Source organism: Lissotriton vulgaris, chromosome 3_1 (assembly GCF_964263255.1).
Source record: "Lissotriton vulgaris chromosome 3_1, aLisVul1.2, whole genome shotgun sequence".
Taxonomy (NCBI): domain Eukaryota; kingdom Metazoa; phylum Chordata; class Amphibia; order Caudata; family Salamandridae; genus Lissotriton; species Lissotriton vulgaris.
The window spans coordinates 666,804,507-666,829,311 of NC_141689.1; the positions used below are offsets into that span (position 1 = coordinate 666,804,507).

General features: G+C 43.8%; 1 protein-coding gene across 3 annotated transcripts in view; it reads right to left on the reverse strand.

Moving 5' to 3' along the window:
* The window catches only part of LOC147726898 (solute carrier organic anion transporter family member 4C1-like), a 575,548-nt gene that overhangs the window by 115,020 nt on the left and 435,723 nt on the right, over nucleotides 1-24,805 (reverse strand). For all 3 annotated transcript variants that reach the window (XM_086960969.1, XM_086960968.1, XM_086960970.1), the window contains exon 10: nucleotides 460-656. In XM_086960969.1, the coding sequence (XP_086817095.1) occupies nucleotides 460-656 (197 nt within the window). The remainder of the gene's footprint in view (nucleotides 1-459; nucleotides 657-24,805) is intronic.

Sequence of the window (24,805 nt, forward strand, 5' to 3'; positions counted from 1 at the left end):
TGTGATAACGCTGTTAAAACATGTCTTGCCTGTCGGAATGGAGAGCCTTTCTGTTTCCATGTTGTACGTTCTTCCCAATAAGTTGGATGCAGGCTTGTGTCCCACTGTAATTGTTTCTTACTTTATTTTGTATATATTTAAGTAACTGCATGATAAAAAAAAACCTCTCCAGCTGGGCAGCTGTATAATATAGTACTGATTGGGTCTATATTTATTGTTTACTCACATTAACCCTTATCTAGGGAGCACGGTATTTAGAAATACTATATTTACACAGCAGTTTTAAAGATGCATGATGTTAAAACACCAAGCCCTCCACTAAGGACTGTTTGGTGTTTGCGCTTTAGATGGCATACTGCCTTCTCCGTGTGATGATTTCTTAGTTACAATTTCTAAACTTAATGGAACCTACCAAACATATACATTTCATATCAAAAATAAATTGGCACCGATACAGACCTGAGAATGGCCATTGTAATTGGAGTTGCAGCCATGAACGTAGTAACCACAACAAAGAAGAAAAAGGCCATGAATAAAGGCATTTTTGTGCAACTTGCTGTGCATTTCCCTGCAGTAGCTTCACTTGTATTAAAGATATTCCCATCAATAGATAAGGGAAGGTCAGGACTTCGGACACAGGAGCAGTTGTAAAAAACCTATGGTTCATAAATGTAGAAAATTAAGCATTAGTCCTTAAAAATATAAAGTCATAAGTGCATAGAAATATCTGTAATATAAATAATTTGCATCTTTGATTAATCCAATTCTGACGGATATGATGTGTTTAACGATACAGATACAATAAACAAAAAAGTGTACGAAATATCTGTTCTACTGGCCACTAGCAAAAATAGACACATTTTGGGGAAGAATACAAGGGACAAAATCAGAACTCAAAGAACACAATATTTAACCTTCAAAGGCTTACAGTATGAATTCCTACAACCAAAATAAACTGCCCAATTCATTAAACTACATCAGTATTGCAGCACCAACTTCAAACATTTCCTTTATTTGTTGAGCATTAATACCTAACAGCTGTACATAGCAGAGCACATGGTACATAAAAACGAAGTCTTCGAAAAGCAATTCACACTGTTATGGCCAAAATAACCAACTGTGGTAAGAAAGATTGTTTTAAGAACAAAGACAAAAAGTTGGGGATGAACAGACATAGGAAGTTTGAGCCTTTCTACCTTACATGTGAAAATGAGAGGACAACCAGGTGCTTTCAAAGGTGAGACTACAAGTATTTTCTACTTGATAGGACTCTAGTGGGATCTTTTAAAAGTTCACAAGTCGCCACCAATGCCTGTCAGAGTTTATTGTGGGGCTTGCAGAGCGTTCTAGTTTAAGAGACCATAAGTACCGGTGACGGCATGTCATATTTCATATTGGTACCTTGATATAGGTCCAGGTAACATCGTACACTTTCCCTACATCCTCTCTCTGTAATTTCATATGAAGGAGTCTTATAAGGACATAACTCCAAATAAGGACAGACTGCCTTGTATGGACATAACGCCTTATGAGGAATGTAGCCTTTTATGGACTAAACCTTTCACCTAGTTCCATGCTGAGGGTGGGTGTTGCGGGGAATGAGATTTTGATACCCTTTTTAATCACTTAGATATTTAATCTCATTCATCAATTTGGATCGGTTATTTTCTGTCATTGAGTAAAAGACAAACCCCACATAGGTTAGATCAACCCCATAAACTGACGCAACTCTGAAGAACCACTTACGACTGATAAAGTTTAAAAGATTTAATATAAAATTAGGAAAAGTTGCAAATACAATCCTCTCAAGATAAAATTCAGCAAATATACAGGAACTAGAAGGAACATATATTCCCTAAAGAACCTCAATCCACAAACGAATACAATTAAAGTCAGTTCCAGAATCAACAAATTAAAAGCATAGATATGATGTGGTTCCGTTGCGTCATCTAAAGAAAAAGATACAAGTTAAATCTGTCCCTACTCTATACTAGGTGACATCCCTACTTCGCAAGTTCCTAGTACCCTAAAAAGGTGTCAGCAGTTTGACTCCCTAAGAAGTTCAAACTCTCTTAGCCTCTAAAGGTAACTTATGTCGAGAAGCAGTACCCTTTCTGCCTACCCATTCACTCTCTAAGGGTCCTCGGCCTACTGCTCTCTTGCGCTCTGATCTCTCTCAGCGCTTGCTCCTAACTTGCTTGCCATCTGCTCTGAGCTTGTGCTGCTTTTCCTCCCCAGGGTGCTGTCCCTAAATACACAATCACCGTATGGATGGAACGCCCCTTGACGCCCACCACATACTCATACATATGATGTCATTTTCCAGGTCTTTCCATAGCTTCGTCTCTTCGCGTCGTCCGTTAAGTTGACCTTTCTTCTTAGACGCCATCTTCGTCTTCTTGCTGGTGACTTCATTGACATTACATTTGACACTTTCGGAGCAAAGTCTATCACCTCATCAGAACTTCATTCTTTATGGCTGTACTTTTAACCTCATTTGGTCCTGTGAATGGTCATTTCAAAACAAGACTCAAATTCCAAATGTCTCCTCTCACGTTTAGGCCATAAACTTCGTCCGACATTGTCACCTTAAATCTAACAAGAACTTAGACTCCTTGGCTCGCACGTTCACATCAAGTCTATTCACGACTCCTGTGAGCCCACTAAATTACCAACAGCGGACTACACTCCTGCGAACCCTTGGTCAGTCAGGTTAAAATCACAAATGACCTAAACTCTACAAAACTTCTTCTACACAGTTTAACCTTTAACACACATTTATATATAATCGCATTTAGCAAATCCTTTGCTTATATGTGAATACATTTTACATAGAATACAAATTACATAGAATATAAAGTTATCCTCGTTCGTTACATCGTTATGTATGCTCTCTGCACATTTCTCCATGTTACATTTCTCGCCATTTCTCCATTTAAAGTTACACACGTACATGAATTCTACTTTGCACGTTCTTCCATTCATAAGCATTTCTACACTAGCCCACTATGAATACGGGCCTTCTAAATCTAATGCACGTTCAAGAGTAAATACAATTACATTTCCTATATTAATTTGGTTACGTCTGTTAACTTTATACTATAAGTGTCAACTTCACTTTACGATATACATTTCATTCCTACGTTTATACGATATGCTTGTAAATATGACTCGGATATACGTTTTATTCAAATTGCGCTCTCTCAGTTCCCCCCTTTGATGACCTTTAGGAGTCATCACTAAATGCAATTTGAATAGCACCTTTAAACAGAAGTAGTTACATCATTCCCTCTTTTTATCCTTTCGAGTGCTCTTAAACTTTTATACTGTTGATCTTGTAAAGCAGCTAATCTCCTTTCTTGTTCTCTCATGGATCTTTGTAACCGGTTCGTCCTATACCATTTATACAGTTTCACTAACCCTAACAATGTAATTATGCAAATTAATACTATTAATACAGGTTTTAATATATACCATATAATGCTTTTACCTAGATTGGCAAACCAACTTCCAACCTTTCCTACTCCATGACCTACTTTTTCCCAAACATTTATTTTTGTCAAATCTTTGATTTCTTGATGTATCTGTGTAATGTTTCTTATGACCTTCTCAAGTGGTTTTGAATTATCAGGAATATAAGTACAACATTCCTGAACCTTCAAAGCCTTGCAAACTCCGCCTTCTTTTGCTAATAGTACATCAAGAGCAAGTCGATTCTGAAGAACCATTGCTCTAATCGATTGCATCTCGCCTTCTACTAGCATCAATGACCTTGCAGTACTTGCAGACAATCTATCTACGACTGTAGCTAGTCTCCTGATCTTAACATCGTTAAGTATTAAACCTAACATAGGAAACATCACTCCAAATACGTCTCCTACTACTTCTGCATCTCCTACTTCTCTTTTCGTTCTTGTCGAAGCCTTTCCTTCTATGATCGCTAAATCTTTTGCATGATATATTTTGGGGAAGACAATTGCCAAGTAACACGAACCATACCAATTGTCAGGCAGTTTTACATAGGCATTTCTTCCACATACAAAATACACATTAGGAATCACCTGCATCTCTTTCATAAAATCTTTCGTATAGTACTCTAATCGAAAAGCATGTTCGCAATTAACTTCACCTACAAATACATTCTCATAATATGTCTTGCTTCGAGTTAAACATAACTTTCCTTTCTGCGTTCTATCCAAAGCTATTGGACCATTGCTCCCTTTCTTCTTATGTGTTTTATCTTCTTCGGTCCAATCAGTTTTCCACTGTCCTGACATTTTTAGAATCTTCTGCCTTCTGTATCGGTCATCTACTTGTCCTATGAACTTTTTCTCTACCTCTGACACTTTGCAAGTCAGATTATTTCTGCGTGCGTATGATGTATCTAATGTATCCCAAGGAAGAAAGAATTTGGCTAGTCTATCCTCCTTTTTGTAATAGTCCCACTTATTCATTTGTTTATAATTCGGAACTTCAGGCAGTACCGAATCATAATTTGAAAAGTAGTACTCGAACCCTTCTCTACCATAAAATATACTAAGCAGTAAACTACATGTTATCCCATAAGTCAGTGGGAGATGATGATATCGGATGCCCTCATCTACAGAAGCCGGCAATTGCATACATACATAGCAATCTTTGGCCTCCATGGCATCGATATACTCGTACAATAGTTTGGCATATGCATTTGACCTAAAGTTTCCCTGTGACTCGTCTACATGTAACCTACGAGCTTCATCTGCCAGTAACGCCTTTTCACGGATAACATTGCTCTCCTCCTTCTTCCCAACAGGAGCAGGTTTCAAAGTCGTTACAGGCTTTACATCTGTTATTTCTTTATCACTTTCATGTCCTACTATGTATGATATGGTCACTACTGTAACTATGAGAAAAATTACTACTGCTATTAGTGTACCTACTATGCATTTGGCTTTTCGGTTTGGGTTGCCGTTCTCCATGTTATCAAAACAGCGTAGCTCTTTCCTTTTCGAAGAAAAGTTTTCCTTACAAGTCTTTATTTGCTTATTCTCTTTCTCAGTCTGTAAAGTGCTCTTTATCAACAAAGTCTCTTTTTTACAACAATGTCTTTTTCTCTTCAGCAACAGACAACCCTAACCCTTCTCCGTCCTCTAAATGTAATCCCTAATTTTATTCTTCTTTCCACTCAGCGCTAGGTTATTTTCTTCTTTATAGCTTTAAACACAAACGTCTTTATGCATCAAAAATTATTCTCGTACCTGCAGCTTTAATAACAAGTTCCAATAATTCAAAAAGAATGACTTTTTCTTCTTCTTCTGGTATTTGATGACCAAAAGTTGGAAACTGTAATCGATTTAGCACTAATTCTTTGATCCGACTTAGGTATGGGGGTATGGGAAGTGTGAAAGTCAGTAACCCCTCAGTCTCGAGTCCAGGCGTCAACATCCATATCTCCACTGCCACAAATGGATCGAGATCGATTACTTTCACTTCTCTCACTCTCCCAGATTTCTGTCCCCAAGACATCTGCTAGATAAGTCCACTCTGGGGTGGCGTACCTTCTGCAGGGCACACGTACCCTTCTCGATCTTCTTGGACTCTCAGTGCCTGAATCCGTAGTTTCTTCTTCTTGATCTGAATCTTCAGCGATTGGGACAAGGGTACTTTCTTGTGGTGCTTTTAAGCTTGGCCTTCTCCTTCGTTCTGGCCAACTGGCTTCATCACTCCTTGTCCTCCTGCTTCTTGTTCTTGGACTCGTCTCTTGGTCACTTACATCTTGTTCGGTCTCTGACTCGAATTCCCAACTACTTCCTTCTTCTGATACCGCTTCGGTCTCACTGGTGTCCTGACCGTCGTCGACTTGTTCCGACACAGGCTCAGCCTCTTCGATCACCTCTACAGCTTGGCTTTCCCCCTCTGTGGCTTCTCCGCTTTCCGCTGGATTCTCATCCGAGAGAGGAGCTGTTTCTTCTAGAGGTGTTGGCACTCTTCGAGTGTGCGAAGCATGTATCCAATTCGGCAGGCCTCCACACTTCACTGCAGTGTTCGTAACAAGTATGACTTGAAACGGTCCTCGCCAGCGCACGTCTAAGCAGTTCTTCCTGACATGTTTTTTCACCAAAACCCAGTCCCCCGGACTCAGGTCATGGCACAAGTCCTGTGCTGATGGAACCTCTGCAGCCTGGACCTGGAGGGACACAGAATTAATGGCATCAGATAGTCCCTTGCAGTAGTCCAAGATCAAGTCGTCTGTGATGTTCAATAACGCTGCAGTCGGAACCGATGGCAATCTCATAGCTCTCCCCATTAGCACTTCATGTGGAGAGAGACCTGTTTTTCTATCTGGTGTGCTACGTATGCTCATAAGAACCACTGGAAGTGCGTCTGGCCAACTCAGAGATGTTGATGAACAAACTTTGGCAAGTCTGGACTTGATTGTGCTGTTGATTTGCTCTACAATCCCTGAAGCTTCTGGTCGATAACTGCAATGGAGCTTCTGATCGATACCCAAAGCTGAGCACAACATCTTCACTACTTCGCTGTTAAAATGAGTTCCTCTGTCCGATTCCAAAGAGGATGGCACCCCAAATCTCGGTATCAACTCTCTAAGTAACAGTTTTGCTACTGTAAGTGTATCGCATCTACGTGTAGGGTAAGCTTCAACCCATCTAGAAAATATACAGACAATCACTAAAACGTATCTGAGTCGATTGCACTTGGGCATTTCAATAAAATCAAGTTGCATCCTATTGAAAGGCCCCCCAGACCTCCCAATGTGACTCAATGTGACTGGTGTTCTCTTTCCTACGTTTAGTTGCTGACAGATCGCACATCGCTGACATACTGCTTCTGCCGCTACTCTAAACTTTGGATTAAACCACGTTTGTCTGAATACTCTCACCATAGCATCTCTACCTATGTGTGCTGATCCATGCAATTTCCTTGCCATTGGACTAACGAGTTCGTTCGGTAAAACTGCTCTCCCATCTGCAGAAATCCAAAAGTTCATTTCACTTTTTGTACACCCAGCTGTTTCCCAGCCCTTTTTCTCCTCATCTGGTGCGTTTTCCTGAACACATTTCAGTTCATCCCACGTATCTACAGTGTCTAACAACATAGTTAAATCAGTTCTCTCCTGTATTCCCCCCACTTCTACATTAGTGTGAGAATATCCCTGTTCTGCGCAGTAACGCGCTACTTCATCAGCATAGCGATTGCCTTGCGACACAAAATCTACGTTTTTCGTGTGCGCAGCACATTTGACGACCGCAATAGCTGATGGTCCTTGCAATGCTTCTAACAATAGTCTCACGAATTCTCCATTCCTAATGGGAGAACCCGAGGAGGTCATGTAACCTCTTTGAGACCATAACTGCCCGTAATCGTGAACTACCCCGAAACCATACTGGCTATCGGTGTATATGGTGACTCGAATTTTGTTACCTGCTAAACAGGCACGCGTCAAAGCAATAATTTCAGCTACCTGAGCGGAATGTACTCCTTCCAGGCAGGCGGCTTCTACAACTCTGGTGATTGTACAAACTGCATAAGCTGCTCTCAGCTGACCGATATCGTCTCTTACGCATGAACCATCAACAAAGAAAATTTCATCGGGGTCAGTCAATGGCTCATCTACGATATCTGGTCTCGGTTTGGTGCATAGTTCAGTCACATCAAGGCAGTCATGATCTGTACAAATTTCATCATCCACATCATTTGGAAGTGGCATCAACGTAGCAGGATTTAAGACGGAGCATCTTTTTAGGGTCACATTCTCGGCAGCCAATATGACTTGCTCGTAGCGTGTGAGCCTGCTATTTGTCAGATGCTGAGTCTTGGTCCTGGTCATTAACAATTCCACAGAATGCGGTACGTACACCACTAACTGATGTCCCATCACCACACTCTCACATCGTTCAATGCTGACACCCGTTGCAGCTACGGATTTGAGACATCCGGGCAACGCTGCGGCTACTGGATCTAATGTAGCCGAAAAATACGCAACTGGCCTACGCGCATCTCCATGTATCTGGGCCAAAACTGCTAAAGCGCAACCTTCTCTTTCGCAGCAGTAAAGCAAGAATGGTTTTGTGTAATCAGGCATTCCTAAAGCCGGGGCACGACACAAGTCCTCCCTCAGCTGCAAAAACGCCATCAAACAGTCTTTGTCCCATGGTACCGGATCACTCACTCCTTTGTGCGTCAGTTGTAATAACGGTTTTGCCTTCAGTGAAAAGTTAGCTATCCACTGCCGACAATAACCGACCATGCCTAGAAACATCCTGACTTCTCTTTGTGTTTTAGGCGCGTTCATTTTCATGATCGCCTCTATTCTGTCTGGAGACACCTTCCGTTTTCCTTTTTCAATCCTGTGGCCCAAGTATTGCACTTCAGTCTTACAATATTGCAATTTACTTGGAGACACCTTATGTCCGTTCTCGGCCAAGTGATTTAACAAGGTGATAGTGTCTACTCTGCAAGCTTCCTCTGTTTCTGACGCAACTAGGAGGTCGTCTATGTACTGGACCAGAACTGAGTTCTTGGGCAGCACTAGACTTTCAAGATTTTTCTTCAGTAGCTGGTTAAAAATCGATGGGCTTTCGGTATACCCCTGAGGGATACGACACCATGTTAAAACGCGATCTTCCAGCTTAAAAGCGAAAAGATACTGGCTATCTTCATCCAAAGGAATCGAAAAGAAAGCCTGGCACAAATCTATCACGGTGAACCATTCAGCTTGGAACGGTATTTGAAATAATATCACTGATGGATTCGGTACCACTGGACAACATGAGACAACAATATTATTAATCTTTCGAAGGTCCTGCACTATTCTGTATTTTCCACTAGGCTTCTGCAAACCCATAATCGGGGAGTTACATGGACTACCCACGATCTCCTTCAGTATTCCCTGTTTAATCATGGATTCGATCACAGGCTTTATTCCTGCAATCGTCTCCGGTGTCAACTTATATTGTGGTGTTCTTGGATACTCGGCATTGGGTCTTACCATGATCTTTACTGGTTCTACCCCTTTGATCAGTCCTATTTCTTCTCCAGTAAAATCCCACACCTCAGCTGACACTTTCTCCCTCAAGTCCTGTGGAAGCTCCTCCACTGTTAAGGTAGGATATAGTTCCACGCATTCCTGCGAGTTTACAACCTTGAAATCGGCATCTTCATCGTTAGTCTGCACTTCTACTCCTTCAGGTGTGCAATGTATTGTGCAATTCAGTTTACACAACAGATCTCTTCCTAGTAAACACACCGGGCTAGAATCACAGATCACAAACTGATGTTTGTCACTGTAATTCCCTATCTTCACTGACACTGGTTCTGTCAGAGGATTCGTCATCCTCTTGTTTGCGACTCCTACCACCTGAATCGTCTCTCCTGATATCGGCAGACCTGGGACTACCGCTGATCTCAACGTGGATCTAGTGGCCCCCGTATCCACCAAAAAGGTCGTAGGACATCCAGCTACTTCTGCTTCTACGTATGGTCCTCTCTGATCTACCTCCAGGGCTGCTCCTAGAGTACAGTCTTCTTCTCTATTCACTCGTTGCCCTGTAAGAGGATCAACGTAGTAGCATTCTTCTCCTCCTACAAACAATGGCATTTGTCTATAGGTTTTCCCTCCATTTGTAATGCGAGGCGGTTGAGGAAACGGAGCTCGAGGAGTCTGAGTCCCCCCTTTGATAAACTTTCCCTTCGGGACTGTTGCTCCCTTAACCACGTTGTTCTGTACCTCTTCCTCCTCCTGTTCTAATTCGCCTGTCTCGACATTGTAAGGACACTCGCGTCGCCAATGTCCCACCTCGTTACACTGATGGCACCTTGTTGTCTTTTTCAGTGTCGCAATATCTATTCTCGGTCTCGGTCTTTCTTCCTCATCTCTGCTCTGATTATTCTGTTTCTTTGCTGGCATTCCTGTTCCCTGTTGCCGCTGTCCACCCTTTCCAGCTGCTTGCATCTGTACCAACATCAGCTTTTCCTTAAGCTTCTTTGCCTTCGAATCTATTTCATCGCTACAGTACCTTGCATACCTCAGAATCTCATCTAAAGGTTTGTTTTGCCAACAGATCAAATGCTGTTGAATCATCAGGCTTATGTCTGGTCTCAATCCGAGAACAAACTTCGACACAAACTGTCCTATGTCTTTAGGATCCATTACGTCCAACCCACTATACTGTTTAAATGCTTTCAGTAACCTCTCATAGAACTCGTGAACGGTCTCTTTAGGCTCCTGAGTTGTTCGATCTATCTTAACCCAGTCTATGTCCTGCACCGGCACTTTCTCTTTTAGCCATGTTATTACTCTCTCGTATTTTTCCATGACTCTGTCTGATGGACCGCCTGTCCGGGCATCCCTCGGAGGCTCACAAGCGGGCCATTCAATACTAAGTTTACATGCCGTCCACAAATCTCCGGGTACCACGATATCGAACAAAGTGTTCAAATCGATCCACAGCACCTTAGAGATTTTCACGAATCTCTCTACCTGCTTGTACCACTCCACAGGATTCTCTCTAAGCTTTGGGAAAGAATTAGTGAATGCCGCTAAATCCCCCCTACTCCAGGGTACATTAACGTAGTTTCCGTTCGCGATCTCTCGCAAAGGGAAAGCTTCCATTCGCATTAGGTCTGTATCCTGGGATTTCACAAGTGTACTCCTTCTGACAGATCCCCTCTTGGACCATTTTTCCTCCCATCTATCCAGATCTCTCCATATTCTGATACACATGATTAGTTCCCTTATGTGTACTCTTAGCCCAATCGTTCTACGCTCATCTAGATCCCGATCCGTGCAATTCAGCCTATGGTTGGCCTGTAAGGCTTTAGTTCGTGACATGTCTATCATATACTTTTCTGCTAATTCAGATAACTTTTCATGAGCTGCCCTTGCTTTTCGAGTAACATCCTTAGATAAAAACAGTATTTCATCTGGATCGTACAGCTCTAACCTTTCTATTGCTACTGTGCCGTCAATTATTTCATCCAAGTCTGATTTTAAACTCATTACATCTATCCGTCTTGCTTTTATTTCAGCTCTCAGTACGTCAGTCCTAGGTTGTTCTCTTACATCCCTCTCACCTCCACTATGCGCCCTACGCCTAAGCACAGGTGAGTTATGAGGAGTTTTTCTTCCATCTCTTTGTTCCCACCTCTCTAGATCCCAAGCTTTTCCATCTTCCCTTGGGGTGTGGTGGAACATTGCTCCATTCCCCATCACTACATTCCGTCTTTTTGGCTCAGTTTCTCCAGATACGATATAGGATCCTCCGTGCTGTTCTAAACCACTGTAACTCGCTTGCTGTCTAGTGTCACTCAACAAACGGTAAGGTCCTTCACGGTCCTCCATGTTCCCGCAATCTCGTTCGTGATCACCGGATGCATGGCGAGACGTTTCGCGACTCCCTATATTCTCATGACTTCGTTCTTGATCACCGGACGCATGGCGAGACCCTTCGCGACTCTCCATGTTCCCGTGATTCCAATGTTGCACATTTTCATCCGGGGTATGGTGAGTGCATCTGAAAGTATTTCGGTACTCCTGCGTCCTTCGTTCTCCCTCACTAAAGGTGACGCGAGGCACTTCCCCACACCCTGCACTCCTGTCGTTGCACATTTGCCTATTGCCACTAGTAGTAGGGCAAGTATCTCCCCTGCTTCCTTGACTCCCTCTCTCCCACTCCGGGATGCTTTCGCCAGCTCCACAATGAGAGAGGATCTTGTTATCCTGGTCTCTCCATTCTGTTCCTATTTCTAAACTTTTATTCCGAGTCTCTTCGGCAGTATCCCATTCTCTCAGGTATTCCCTTAATTCCTTATAGGATTTTGGTTTCGGTCCCCTCAAATCCATTGATCCTCTTTGACCCCCTTGTTCTATCCAGGGACCCGTTGCGGAATCTAATGGGGTACTCCGACTCGTCGGTGCTAGTATCTGCCTCTGAGGATTTATCGCGTTGTTCCTATTCTCCATCTCTGCCCTTTCCCTGTCCCATCGTGCCTGTTCCTCCTGCTGGACCCCCTCTGGGTTGTAGATTGACACTATAGGGCCTATGGTAACAGGTACTTGTAAAGCATCTGGCATTTGATACGATCTTGCATGCTGTGTTTCTGGCACCTTCTGGACCACAAATCTTCCCACTACTCTCTGTTCGGAACTAGATTGAGTTGCTTCCTCACCTTTCTTGGTATCCCACTCGGTTACTGGGATCGATTTATATTCTCCCCATCTAGCTCCGTCCCCTTGCTGTAATACGGGACTTGCGACTTCGCTGTTGTACGGAGGTGGTCTATCTGTTAATAGCCTCTCTATCAGATCGTCATCTGGTTCACTATCCTCATCTTCTTCTAGAGGTTTCTTTTCTCCCGTAGTCTCTATCATGGTGAACAGTTTGTCTGCTTCTATCTTTTGCACTCTCCACTTCTTAGCTTCCTCATCCCACTTTGCATCCTGCACTGCTTTTACCGATCATCTCACTCTTTCTTGGCGTCTCTTTAAGCTTTTTTCGTGCGCTGCTCTAAACCATGCACTAAGTGCTTCGAACTGTGTTGGCCTTGGTGGAGGTCTCGTTGCGAGCATTACTGCTTTCAATTGGTTCAACACTTCTAGCTTAAACGTCCCGTATCTCGGGAACGTCAGTTCTTTATTCCCTTCTGTTAGCTTGTTCCACTCAGAGATCCATAGTATCGAGTGTAAGCCTACATTCACTGCCATATGATAAGCTGGTGTGCCTTCTGGTGGAGCTTCTTCTCCTGCATATAAGTTTCTTCTATCTCTCCTAAAGATTGCCCTTAAACATTTGAAACACTTCATTTTCAGTAATCTACGATTTTCCCTTATTAATTCTCTTCCTTATTTACGTCCCGATGACAAACCACCAATCCCTGTGCGACTCTCGCTAATCAGCCTATCCCAACGCGGTTCTACACCAACCGACCAATCTCAGCGCGACTCTACGCTGACGTCACTCGTCCCCTCTGCAGCAGTTTCCTCCTTTCTCAGCTTGCCTCGCGGTCTTGCATACGTCTCATTCGTACGCCGAAAAATGACTACTTCCGTCCAAGCGATCACTTTTCTCTGACTGTACGGCCACAGTCTAACTGTAATTGCTACCTCGACTGGCGAAACGTCTTCCCTCTGACGGTCAGACGCTTGCCTCAACTGATAGGTTACTTACACACAGTAAACGTACGACCAGCGTCCGTTACTCATACACTCACTCAAACACTCCCCCTATCATCGGTCTGCGGGCGATCAATGGTACCTCATGACCCCCTTTAAATGGTAGACAAATTACTCTGGGTGTTCGATACACCCGAACCACTTAAGCCCTCTCTGGACATAAGATTTTATCCGGTTGCGCGCGCTCACAACCTTCCCTCAATCACACTACAGGCATTCAACTCCGCTTGACATTACAACACAGGTACAACATAAACCCCGCAATCTGGCAACGCATGACCCTTATACTCACTCTCAACCGACTCTGCTGCTTTTCTCTCGACGCACCGTCAGCACCGTCTTCGGCAGGGATTCTTCTTCTGGTCGTCGATGACTAGGGACCTTGGGGTAATCTAGACCTGACCTAGGTTATCTTCCTCAAGAAGAAAACCATCTTTCTCTGCTACCAACTGCGGGGAATGAGATTTTGATACCCTTTTTAATCACTTAGATATTTAATCTCATTCATCAATTTGGATCGGTTATTTTCTGTCATTGAGTAAAAGACAAACCCCACATAGGTTAGATCAACCCCATAAACTGACGCAACTCTGAAGAACCACTTACGACTGATAAAGTTTAAAAGATTTAATATAAAATTAGGAAAAGTTGCAAATACAATCCTCTCAAGATAAAATTCAGCAAATATACAGGAACTAGAAGGAACATATATTCCCTAAAGAACCTCAATCCACAAACGAATACAATTAAAGTCAGTTCCAGGATCAACAAATTAAAAGCATAGATATGATGTGGTTCTGTTGCGTCATCTAAAGAAAAAGATACAAGTTAAATCTGTCCCTACTCTATACTAGGTGACATCCCTACTTCGCAAGTTCCTAGTACCCTAAAAAGGAGTCAGCAGTTTGACTCCCTAAGAAGTTCAAACTCTCTTAGCCTCTAAAGGTAATTTATGTCGAGAAGCAGTACCCTTTCTGCCTACCCATTCACTCTCTAAGGGTCCTCGGCCTACTGCTCTCTTGCGCTCTGATCTCTCTCAGCGCTTGCTCCTAACTTGCTTGCCATCTGCTCTGAGCTTGTGCTGCTTTTCCTCCCCAGGGTGCTGTCCCTAAATACACAATCACCGTATGGATGGAACGCCCCTTGACGCCCACCACATACTCATACATATGATGTCATTTTCCAGGTCTTTCCATAGCTTCGTCTCTTCGCGTCGTCCGTTAAGTTGACCTTTCTTCTTAGACGCCATCTTCGTCTTCTTGCTGGTGACTTCATTGACATTACATTTGACACTTTCGGAGCAAAGGCTATCACCTCATCAGAACTTCATTCTTTATGGCTGTACTTTTAACCTCATTTGGTCCTGTGAATGGTCATTTCAAAACAAGACTCAAATTCCAAATGTCTCCTCTCACGTTTAGGCCATAAACTTCGTCCGACATTGTCACCTTAAATCTAACAAGAACTTAGACTCCTTGGCTCGCACGTTCACATCAAGTCTATTCACGACTCCTGTGAGCCCACTAAATTACCAACAGCGGACTACACTCCTGCGAACCCTTGGTCAGTCAGGTTAAAATCACAAATGACCTAAACTCTACAAAACTTCTTCTACACAGTATAACCTTGAACACACATTTATATATAATCGCATTTAGCAAATCCTTTGCTTATGTGTGAATACATTTTACATAGAATACAAATTACATAGAATATAAAGTTATCCTCGTTCGTTACATCGTTATGTATGCTCTCTGCACATTTCTCCATGTTACATTTCTCGCCATTTCTCCATTTAAAGTTACACACGTACATGAATTCTACTTTGCACGTTCTTCCATTCATAAGCATTTCTACACTAGCCCACTATGAATACGGGCCTTCTAAATCTAATGCACGTTCAAGAGTAAATACAATTACATTTCCTATATTAATTTGGTTACGTCTGTTAACTTTATACTATAAGTGTAAACTTCACTTTACGATATACATTTCATTCCTACGTTTATACGATATGCTTGTAAATATGACTCGGATATACGTTTTATTCAAATTGCGCTCTCTCAGTGTTTCCCAATCGATATTGCTAGGACATCCTCCTTAGCACATATTAATAATTTATGAGTACACTCTCCAGGAGGTACACTTCACCTCTCCCATCGACGCACAAGGTTTAATCCCCAACATCATCCTCATACTGAACAATGGGGACACACATATACAGACAGAATAAATACAGCACCTCTTGCTATCAGAAATCAGGAGGGAACCGAGACTTCACGGGTGACACACTGACCAGAGACGCTGCGTCTCTGGCATGCCATCGCTCCAGCTGACAGTGGTCTGACAATCCCTTGCAGGGTATCCAGCTCAAGTCCAGGACAAAGTCCCACACTCTCACTTTTCAGTTATGGGGGTTCGACTAAATCCTAGTGGGAATCTTGGCTCTTAGGCTTAGGCTCTTTCGCACCTACTCACATGCTAGGTACACTTAGGTACATCTAGACAGGCATCTTAGGAGTGCGCACTTTATTTTATAAATGCATTTCATATTCATGTATCTGTTTATGACTATTGTAAAATGGTAGTGCAATACTATTCCTTTTTATGCACTATACTGCTGGTTCTATATCTCTGCTACTGTGTTACAGTTGCAGCAGTGCACTTATTTTACATAAGAAGAACAACGGTACAATAAATTCTTATTGTAAACACACTCAACTGTTTCTTCTGTGTATCTCTCTGAGAGCAAAACAAGCAAGCACGAGTGACTGGGTGAAAAGCAGTATATTGTTTCTACGAGTCTGAGTTTGCCAAAAAACTAATCTCTCTGATAACAGGAGATTCTAGTGGCACTGCGAGCTAGCTAATGCGAAAACATAGGGTGAAATATTCGGGGAGGGTGAACAGAGTCAGTCTGCCACCAAGCCCACAGTTTATGTTATCCGTAAACAACGCAGGTCCTGCATGAAAGGGTACTATCAGAACTACACTACAGGCATGCTTATGTTTTGTGAAATTATCAATTGCCTGGTATGATAAATTCGGTTGTTGGTTGTCAGGGTGAACCACAAAAGCCACTAAATGTACTTGTGCTTAACCCTCTGGTAGGTTGGAACAAAAGCAGTCAGGCATAACTTAGAGGCAATGTGTTTGCAGCACTTAAACAATCATAGCATGAAACATAACACAAAAAAAATCTGACACCAATTTAGAAATAGAGCAAAATATAATATCTTTTTTGACACCAAAATGACAAAGATCCAATCACTAAATCCAGTGATATGCAATTTCAAATATTTTAGGTAAGAATAGTGCCTAAAAGCACAAAGCGCTATTGGCGATCAGCTGATCGTGCTAGACCAGGTGAAAGTCCAAAGTTTAGACTTGATACTGGGACCAAGTAATTTCTGTTAAAAAAGTAACCTTCTCAAAGTACAACAAGAAATGTTCAACTTGTCGTGCAGTAGGCCGCGAGGAGTAAAGAGAGCATCACAGATAGTAGTCGCTAAAGCACGAAGATTAGGCAAAGCATCAGGAATGGTCACTGCTGTAGCGTAGAGATCCTGTCGGGTGTTGCAGATTGTCGTTGCTGGAGCTTCACATTGGCAGTCACCATGGGCTGTTGTCGCTGTAGCACAAAGTGCAGATCTCACATTGCTGGTCATCACTGATGATCACAGTAGTGCAAAAAGACAGGTCCACCAGAGCTTTGCATTGGCAGTTGATGTGGGAAGGAAGATCTCAGTATGAACAGACCCACTCACAGTCACGAAAAACTAAAAACTTCAGGATCACTACAATTTTCTGGTGCACTCTGATGCCATCCGAGGGCCAAGGACCTGGGAAGGCGCCACTTGAGTACCAGGAACTGTTGAAGATTGTAGGGATTTGTTAGCATGAGCTGAAAGCCATTTTGTACTTGGCAGCCATGTGCTGTTTCCCTCTTCCAGAGCCTTGCACATGCTCAGAGAGGCCTAACTAGTAGAAAGCACCTGCTCCTCTTATAGAACTGTCAGGCTATTCTTACTGATGTAGGGAGAAGTAACTCTCCTCCCACTTCGTTGAGCAAGCACATCTTGCATACCCTTATTAGTCATTTTGCATGCTTACATGTGCCAGGACCTCCCCTTGCTTTTATGCTGACTAATGTAACCTAAGCATATATAAGGTCCCTGTTTACTGTACTCCTTAGAATGTCTCCTACAGTTCCTGAGGGTACTATGTGATGTAGTCTCCCTCATCTGAGGTTATTAAAATATGTATTTTATATTACAGCTTCTGTGCCAATCTCTTATTTGTTGGTTTAAAAGAACCAGGTTTATCAGTGAGACCCCTTTGAAGGTGTCTATGTTCTACAGGACTCACTCTAGAAGAGGCTAGAGGGGATTTGGCAGGTCCAGTTGCAGGTTCAGTCAGATTCAGTTTCAGAAGGTCAGATTGACAGTTGGAGGGATGCTCGGGAGCTTGTTGTGTTCCTGTAGCTCAGACTCCTAGAGTCAATCTGCCTAGGATGAAGAGAACAGCTCCAGTCTTCCTTCTCAGGCCCCAGGGCAGGCCTCAAGCAGCAGGGCACTCTTTCTTTTGTAGTATATGCAGGTCCAGGAGTAAACTGAAAAGTGGGTCTGAGGATCCTATTGTCATACCTGGTGTCAGCTTTGGAGCTTTTGTCAACTTCTGGAGTCCTCCCCCACCGCTCATGGTTCTGAAATGTCATGTTTCTCTGCTTTGGTCCTTGTTGTCTGCTGAGGCAGCCATTGTAATGTAAATGGGGCTGTGCACAGCTTGGCCCCTCCTATCCTGTCATGGAGTGGCCCATCCTGCCAACAAATATTCCCCCTTTCTGTTACTATCTGGGAGAAATACACAAAAGCCAACTGCCAACTTCTCCTAGTCATGTGACCCAGGATACAGGCTGCAGGTACAAAATGATTAAGACAAGCAAATGGCAAATTTATAAAATAGCATTTTTCAGAGTTGTGATAATAAATTCGACTTTACGGGGGGCATGGCTACGCGCTTGAGTGTGATGGCCGCGTAGTGTTCGGCTTCTGCAGATTCGCCCGCTTTCTTCAGTATCCTGACGGATCTATCCGTTTCTCGGTGCAGGTTCACCCATAAACAGAGACCCCTGTACCTGGTGGGCACATAGGATTGCCTAAAACTCTAGAACATACCGCCGGCTAGGATAGCCAGACAAGAGGCTTATGGGACGTCATAAGCCGGGCCATGAGGTGAATGCCAGAGCTGCGCTGGTGAGAGGGGCCGAGGTGCTCACACGGCTGCATCTACGGAGGACGGAGGACTTTCAGCCAGCTACAAGCAGTGGGTGAAGCGGGATCTCCCTTCCTTCCCTGACCGTCTTCCCCCGCTTGGCCTTGGGACAGTCCAGCTAACAGAATCCCAGGTGGAAGACCAAAACCGGGGCCTCCTCTGCAACCAATCGTGGCCCGACTACTGGATTTCAGAGACCGTTACATCATTTTTCAGAGCGCTAGAGCGGGCTTGCCACTCAAATATGACAATGCCATAATCTCCTTTTTCCTGGATTTCACTCAAATTGTTCAGAGACTTCGACGCTACTTCCTCACAGTCAAGAAGCAGCTTTGGGACAAGGGAGTAAAATACTCAATGCTTTTTCCAGCTCACCTGCGCGTGGAAGCCAACGGGAAGGCCTGGTTCTTTAATCAGCCTGAGGAGGCGGTGGACTGGCTGGAGTGCTGGTGGGATGCAAGAGATCACAATGCCAAGTAAGGTTATGGAGTGGAATGACTGGGGAGAGACTGCACATGCTGACCTGGTAAGAAGCTCTTCTGAAACCTTTTACCGGTTCGGAGAGGAGAGACACTGCTGAGACACCTGAGACTGGTGTGGTCACACGGGACAACCTGGTGAGGGTATACTCACACTATGGAACACTTGAACACTGGGGTGGACTAGCTGAGGACACGACTTATACCTTTTATTTTGCTATTTGGACGGGCTGCTGGAGAGATTACTCCCTATAAATTACCTTCTTTATGGTGTACAGGTTGGGTGACAGGCGTTCTGCACAGTTGTTATATATGAGCAGTTGGGGGCTCAGAATGCAGGGTAGCAGGGAGGGGGGTTTGAGGGTTGGGGGTGGGAGAGCCACAAAGTATTTTTCTTTTTCTGTTTGTTTGTTTGTGAGTTGAGACAATGCAGCTGGATATCTTTCACTCAGTACATAAGTGGGTAATAAGCACACGCATGCCTACACAACTGAACTTACTTAGTTGGAATCTTAATGGACTAGGAGATAAACTAAGGCATACACTGGTCCTTCAGTACCTTAAGCATCACTCCCCGGATGTTGGGCTCCTCCAGGAGACCCACTTGAAGGGCCTTACCTGCAGAGCCCTCAATCGATGGGGATATAAGATGATCGCCCAAGCGGGATATACCACAAGCTCTCGGGGGGTAGGTGTCCTCCTGAAAACCAAGTGCCACATCACTTTACAAAATACACAAACTGATGATGGAGGTAGGTGCGTAGCAGTCTCGTGAAAGTGGGAGGGGCACACCTTCAAATTGATTTCAGTTTACGCCCCCCAGCGCCGGCCTCCAGCACGCAACATTCACTGACCTGGGGGCACTGCTAATGGGGCTCCCTGATGGTCTTCTCCTTGTAGGTGGGATTTTAAAGTGGTAGTTTCAGGCTCCTCGGACCGCACCCCCCCTATGGACTTGAGTTCCTCGAATCGCTGGATGCCATTTTTTGGACTCCCTGGGACTCACTGATATGTGGAGGGCGCTCCACCCAACCAGTATACATCACACTTTCTTCTCCGGAGCTCACAAGAGCTTCTCTCACCACGCTAACGGCATATATGCGGGAGGTCAAACACCTAGCCAGGGGCATCTTAGATCATTCCCCCTCTGGGTACAAATGAGATTGGGAGGCACACAGAAGAAGGGGGTCCTGCCTATTAACCCATGGTATCTATGAAACCCGGAGGTTAAAAAAGAACTCTTCAAATGTATCCATCTTTACTTTCAAGAAAACCAGGGCTCGGATGACTCCCCACAGATACTTTGGGAGGCATTCAAATCAGTTGTACGGGGAAGTGCCATTTTTCTCATTGCAGGGACCAGGACAGAGAAACACAAAGAATTGGAGAAAATAGAGGCTGACAGATTAGACCTGGAGAGGCTCTCAGAAGGGGATCCATCTCCAGATGCGCTACACCTTCTACACCTCAAAAGGGAAGAATATAAACACATAGCCACAGATAAAGTCAAGGAATGGGGTGCACACAGAGATGATAGGATATACGAGTGGGGCGACAAGGCCGGCAAACTTATCACCTGGCTTGACAAGAAGGAAAGAGCCAGCAGGCTATTCTCCGATTTGGCGGGAAACGGTGGCGTCATAATTAGTGAACCCATGGAAATAGCGGAAGCTTTTGCAGAACACTTTTGTACAATTTACAAATCCACGTCGCCCCTGGGGAGGAGGATTCTAGAGCCCTCCTACGAGATATCAGACTGCCCACGCTCTCCCCTGATGACAAACTGTATCTAGACAGTGACATAACAACTTGCGAGATAGCACAGGCCATTCGTAGCCTTGAACCAGGGAAAGTCATGGGTCCCAATGGGCTTCCCATCGAATTGTACAAACTGTTCCCAGACTTGCTCTCCTCCCATCTGAAGGTAATGTACGACGAAAGTAGAAGCGTAGGCAACCTCCCGCCAGACCAACATCCGGCCTCCTTGGTAGTTATTCATAGAGAAGGCAAAACAAAGGACCATGTGCTCTACATGCAGACCCATCTCCCTTCTCAACACGGAACCCAAAATCCTCGCCAAGCTGCTCTCAACTAGGCTAATCAAGGTCATTAATGGTCTAGAAATAGTATCCGGGAGCCTAAAGAGAGACTACGAATCTACTTTGAAAGCAACAAAAAGAAATGTTGTGTGATAATTAAAGTAGCGTGACTCTGTGTCATCCTGCACACAAATTCCCTTTCTACACCACTATTTTCCCACACATTTATTTTGGCACTGTAATTCAGTTACCCGCAATAAAACAATTCAGCAGTCCTACCAGCATAACTTTGGAAATTTCCTTAAGTTAATCTATCACCACTACACTGATAGATATACTGCACTTTCTCCTGGGTAAGGAGAGCCCAAATAATGTAGGGCGGAATCAGGTGGGAACTGATGGGCACTTTTTTCCAAGAAAGGGAATTTGTGTGCAGGATGACACAGAGTCACGTTACTTTAATTATCACACAACATTTCTTTTTGTTGCTTTCAAAGTAGATTCATAGTCTCTCTTTAGACTCCCGGATACTATTTCTAGTTATATAGTGTTAGTAGGGCATGTATCCGGTGGGTCATTAAAAGAGCCCCAGGACCCCATCCTAACGTTTTTTCTTCCCATTAATGGTCTAGTACATGCCGACCAGTCAGGCTTTATGCTCCAGGGGAATATGGTCCTTAACCTGCGGTGAAGGCATAGTGTATTGGGTAGGATTGACACGATACAGGAGAACGCCATTATTCTATTCTTGGATGCCTTGATGGCCTTTGACACCGCAGAGTGGCCATATCTCATGGCGTTGCTTGAAAAGCTGGGTTTCGGTCCTATCTTCATATCCTGGGTTAGACTACTAAATGCGTCACTGCAGGCACAAGTTGTAGTGAATAGCAAATGCTCTGAGGCATTTGAACTCAGCCCGGGTACCCACCAGAAGTGTCCGCTGTGACCATTACTATTTGCTTTAGGTTTGGAACCCCTGGCGGCATGGATCCGACAGGATCCCTTTATTCGAGGGCTGAAGTGGTCTATGGACTGGGAGGATCACATCTCGCTCCTTTTCTTAACTTCCCCACGTAGATCACTCAGGAGTATCCTGGACATCTTTGCAGTGTTTGGGCAGCACTTCGGTTTCTCGATCAATTGGGACAAATCAATAATGTATGTGCTTAAGGGCGTCCCCCCTAGTCTATTTGCATATTGCCCCATTCAAACCGCTCAGGATGACTTTCTTTATTTGATGATTTTTGTTTGTTTGACCCTAAACTGCACTTTGACAGAAATTTGCACCCACTTCTGCAGAGCCTGTGACAAGATATCGCCACTTGGAAGATGCCGCCTCTTTCACTCAGGGATGGGTAGCTTTATTTAAAATGATGTCCCTACCCCGTTTCTTATATGCACTACAAAATGCTCCCAACCTGGTACCAGGCAGTTGTTTTAGAGAAATTGATAGTCTTCAAAGGGAGCTGATCTGGAATGGGAGACCACCCATAGCACATAGAAAACTGGTCCTCAACTGGTACGACGGAAGCATAAGCCTCGCAGATATTAAAAAATATTACTGGGCTGCACAACGAGTAGCCATTAACTACGCCACCTAACATGGCCCCTATGATCCAGGATTTGCAATGGATAGATGGCTCCTACCAGGCGGAACCTTTAGCGTTGCACTGTACTTCCCCCGGAAAAAAACTACCACTCACAGGCCCTACCAGGCATGCGGTGAGGATTTAGCATGATTTCCAAAAAAGTATGCTCTGGAACAGCAGGCTAACACTTGCCACCCCATTGTGGGACTCGGAACATCTAGGACAACTGAGGACATCCAAAGGTTTTGATAGATGGGACCTAATTGGGATATCCCGAATAGGTGATCTGTGGTCCGGGGGAAATGTTGTACCGTTTTCAACGTTACAACAACGATATGGAATAGCGGACACAAAACTTTTCCGATACTCACAGATCTGCAATGCCCTTTGCGCGGTTATTCCAAAAGGCACTTCTCTTCCCGGCTCCTCCCCCATGGTGTACAGACTCCTAGATGGATACTTGCCTGAAAAGGCAATCTCCTTTATATATAAGAAACTCCTTCACCATATCCCTGAACCCCTTGAACAACTGAGGGGGCACTGGGTAGCCGATGGCCTTGAAATAGAGGATGATGGATGGAGGGAGGCAGTAGCGTCCCCCCGGGAGGTAGGTATACCTGCTTGGCTGCGACTGGTCCAACTCAAGATCCTCCATAGGACCTACATTACTAGACCTCAATTGGTACATATGGGGAGGGGGGCAGTGGTGAGTGCCGTAGAGGGTGTGGGCAGGTGGGTACATTTTTGCACATCCTTTGGGAAAGTGACCATATTCAGAGGTTTTGGCAAGCGATACATCGAACCTTTAGAGCGGTCCTGAACAAACACATACACCAGGAGGCTAAGTGCTGTTTCCTTAACATATGGGAGCCTACTGATCTCACCACCCCTGAGAGAACATGGGTTACGTTGGGTCTTACAGTGGCGAAAAGGGACATCGCGCAACACTAGGGTTCTGACACACCACCCACATTGATAAAATGGAAACGAAATTTGGACTGGTGCATGTTTAGAGAAAAGACGGTGTATATTGCACGGGGATGTCCAAAAAAGTGGTCCTCATTTTGGAGCGCCTGGAATACGTACAGAGGAGAGATTTGTGAAGCGCCTTTGGTGCCAATAGCAGAAGAGGATCTATCTTCTTAAGTCCAAACAAGGAAACTGTCTTCAATTTTAACATTAAGGGCTTGCAACATTTATATTGATGAAGGAATATGTTTGATACACAGTGAGCTGTCTTTTATGTTTTCAATAAAAAGAACTTAAAAAAAATAAAATTGACTTCACCAATAAAGAGGATGGTAAATTATATTCTTTAGACAATAAACATGATATTTTTACCTATTTCTAAACAAAAGTTATTCCTTATTAGATGTAATACGTTGACTCAATGTTATCCTATGTGAGAGGTAGGCCTCACAGTAGTGAAAAACATTAATGTGAGTTCTTCACTACCAGAACATGCAAAACTTAAAAGTAGCAGTCAGGCTTTTAACCCCTTCGATGCTTGTGACGGAACCATTCCGTCATCAGTCACGGTTGGGCTGTGCTGATGACGGAATGGTTCTGTCACAACCACACCCATTTAGATCGGGGCCAGCACAGGAGGAGAATTCCTTTAGCAGCGATGAGGTTAAAACACAATGCTGCATGCCCTATGGACTCTTTAGGACCTACCCTAGGATGACTTAAATGTATCAAAAAGAGAATTTTAGGCTTGGCAAAAGATGGAGTTTCCAAGTCAAATTTGCAATTTAAAGCTGCACACAGGCTAAAAATGTCAGGCCGAGACATGTTTTAAGGAGCTACATAAGTGGGTAACACAATAAGTGTTACAAATCCAGTACTAGTATTTAATTTATCGGCCCCGGGTAAATGTTATACCACTTTATTAAGGCCTCATAAGTAAATTAAATTGGCCAATTAGGTGTAAGGCAATTTTACCATGTTTTGGTGAATGAGTACAAGCATGTTAGCTCTGGTTTGCAGCTGTAAAGTGCGCAGTGTCCTAAGGCTAACAAAAACAAATTCAGCAAAACAGGTGAGGAGAAAACAACATGTTTGTGAAAAGACTACACTAAAGCTGACATCTCTAACACCTGGGTTGGCAATAAGTGAAAAGAAAATGCCCAATTACTTGCCCTACGAATGGCGGTCCCATCAGTTTCCACAGTCATAGTGTAGGATTTAGCATTTCGTGTCCAAGGATCCTCTGCAGATTCACCTCATTGGCACTTGAACGGATTCAAAGAT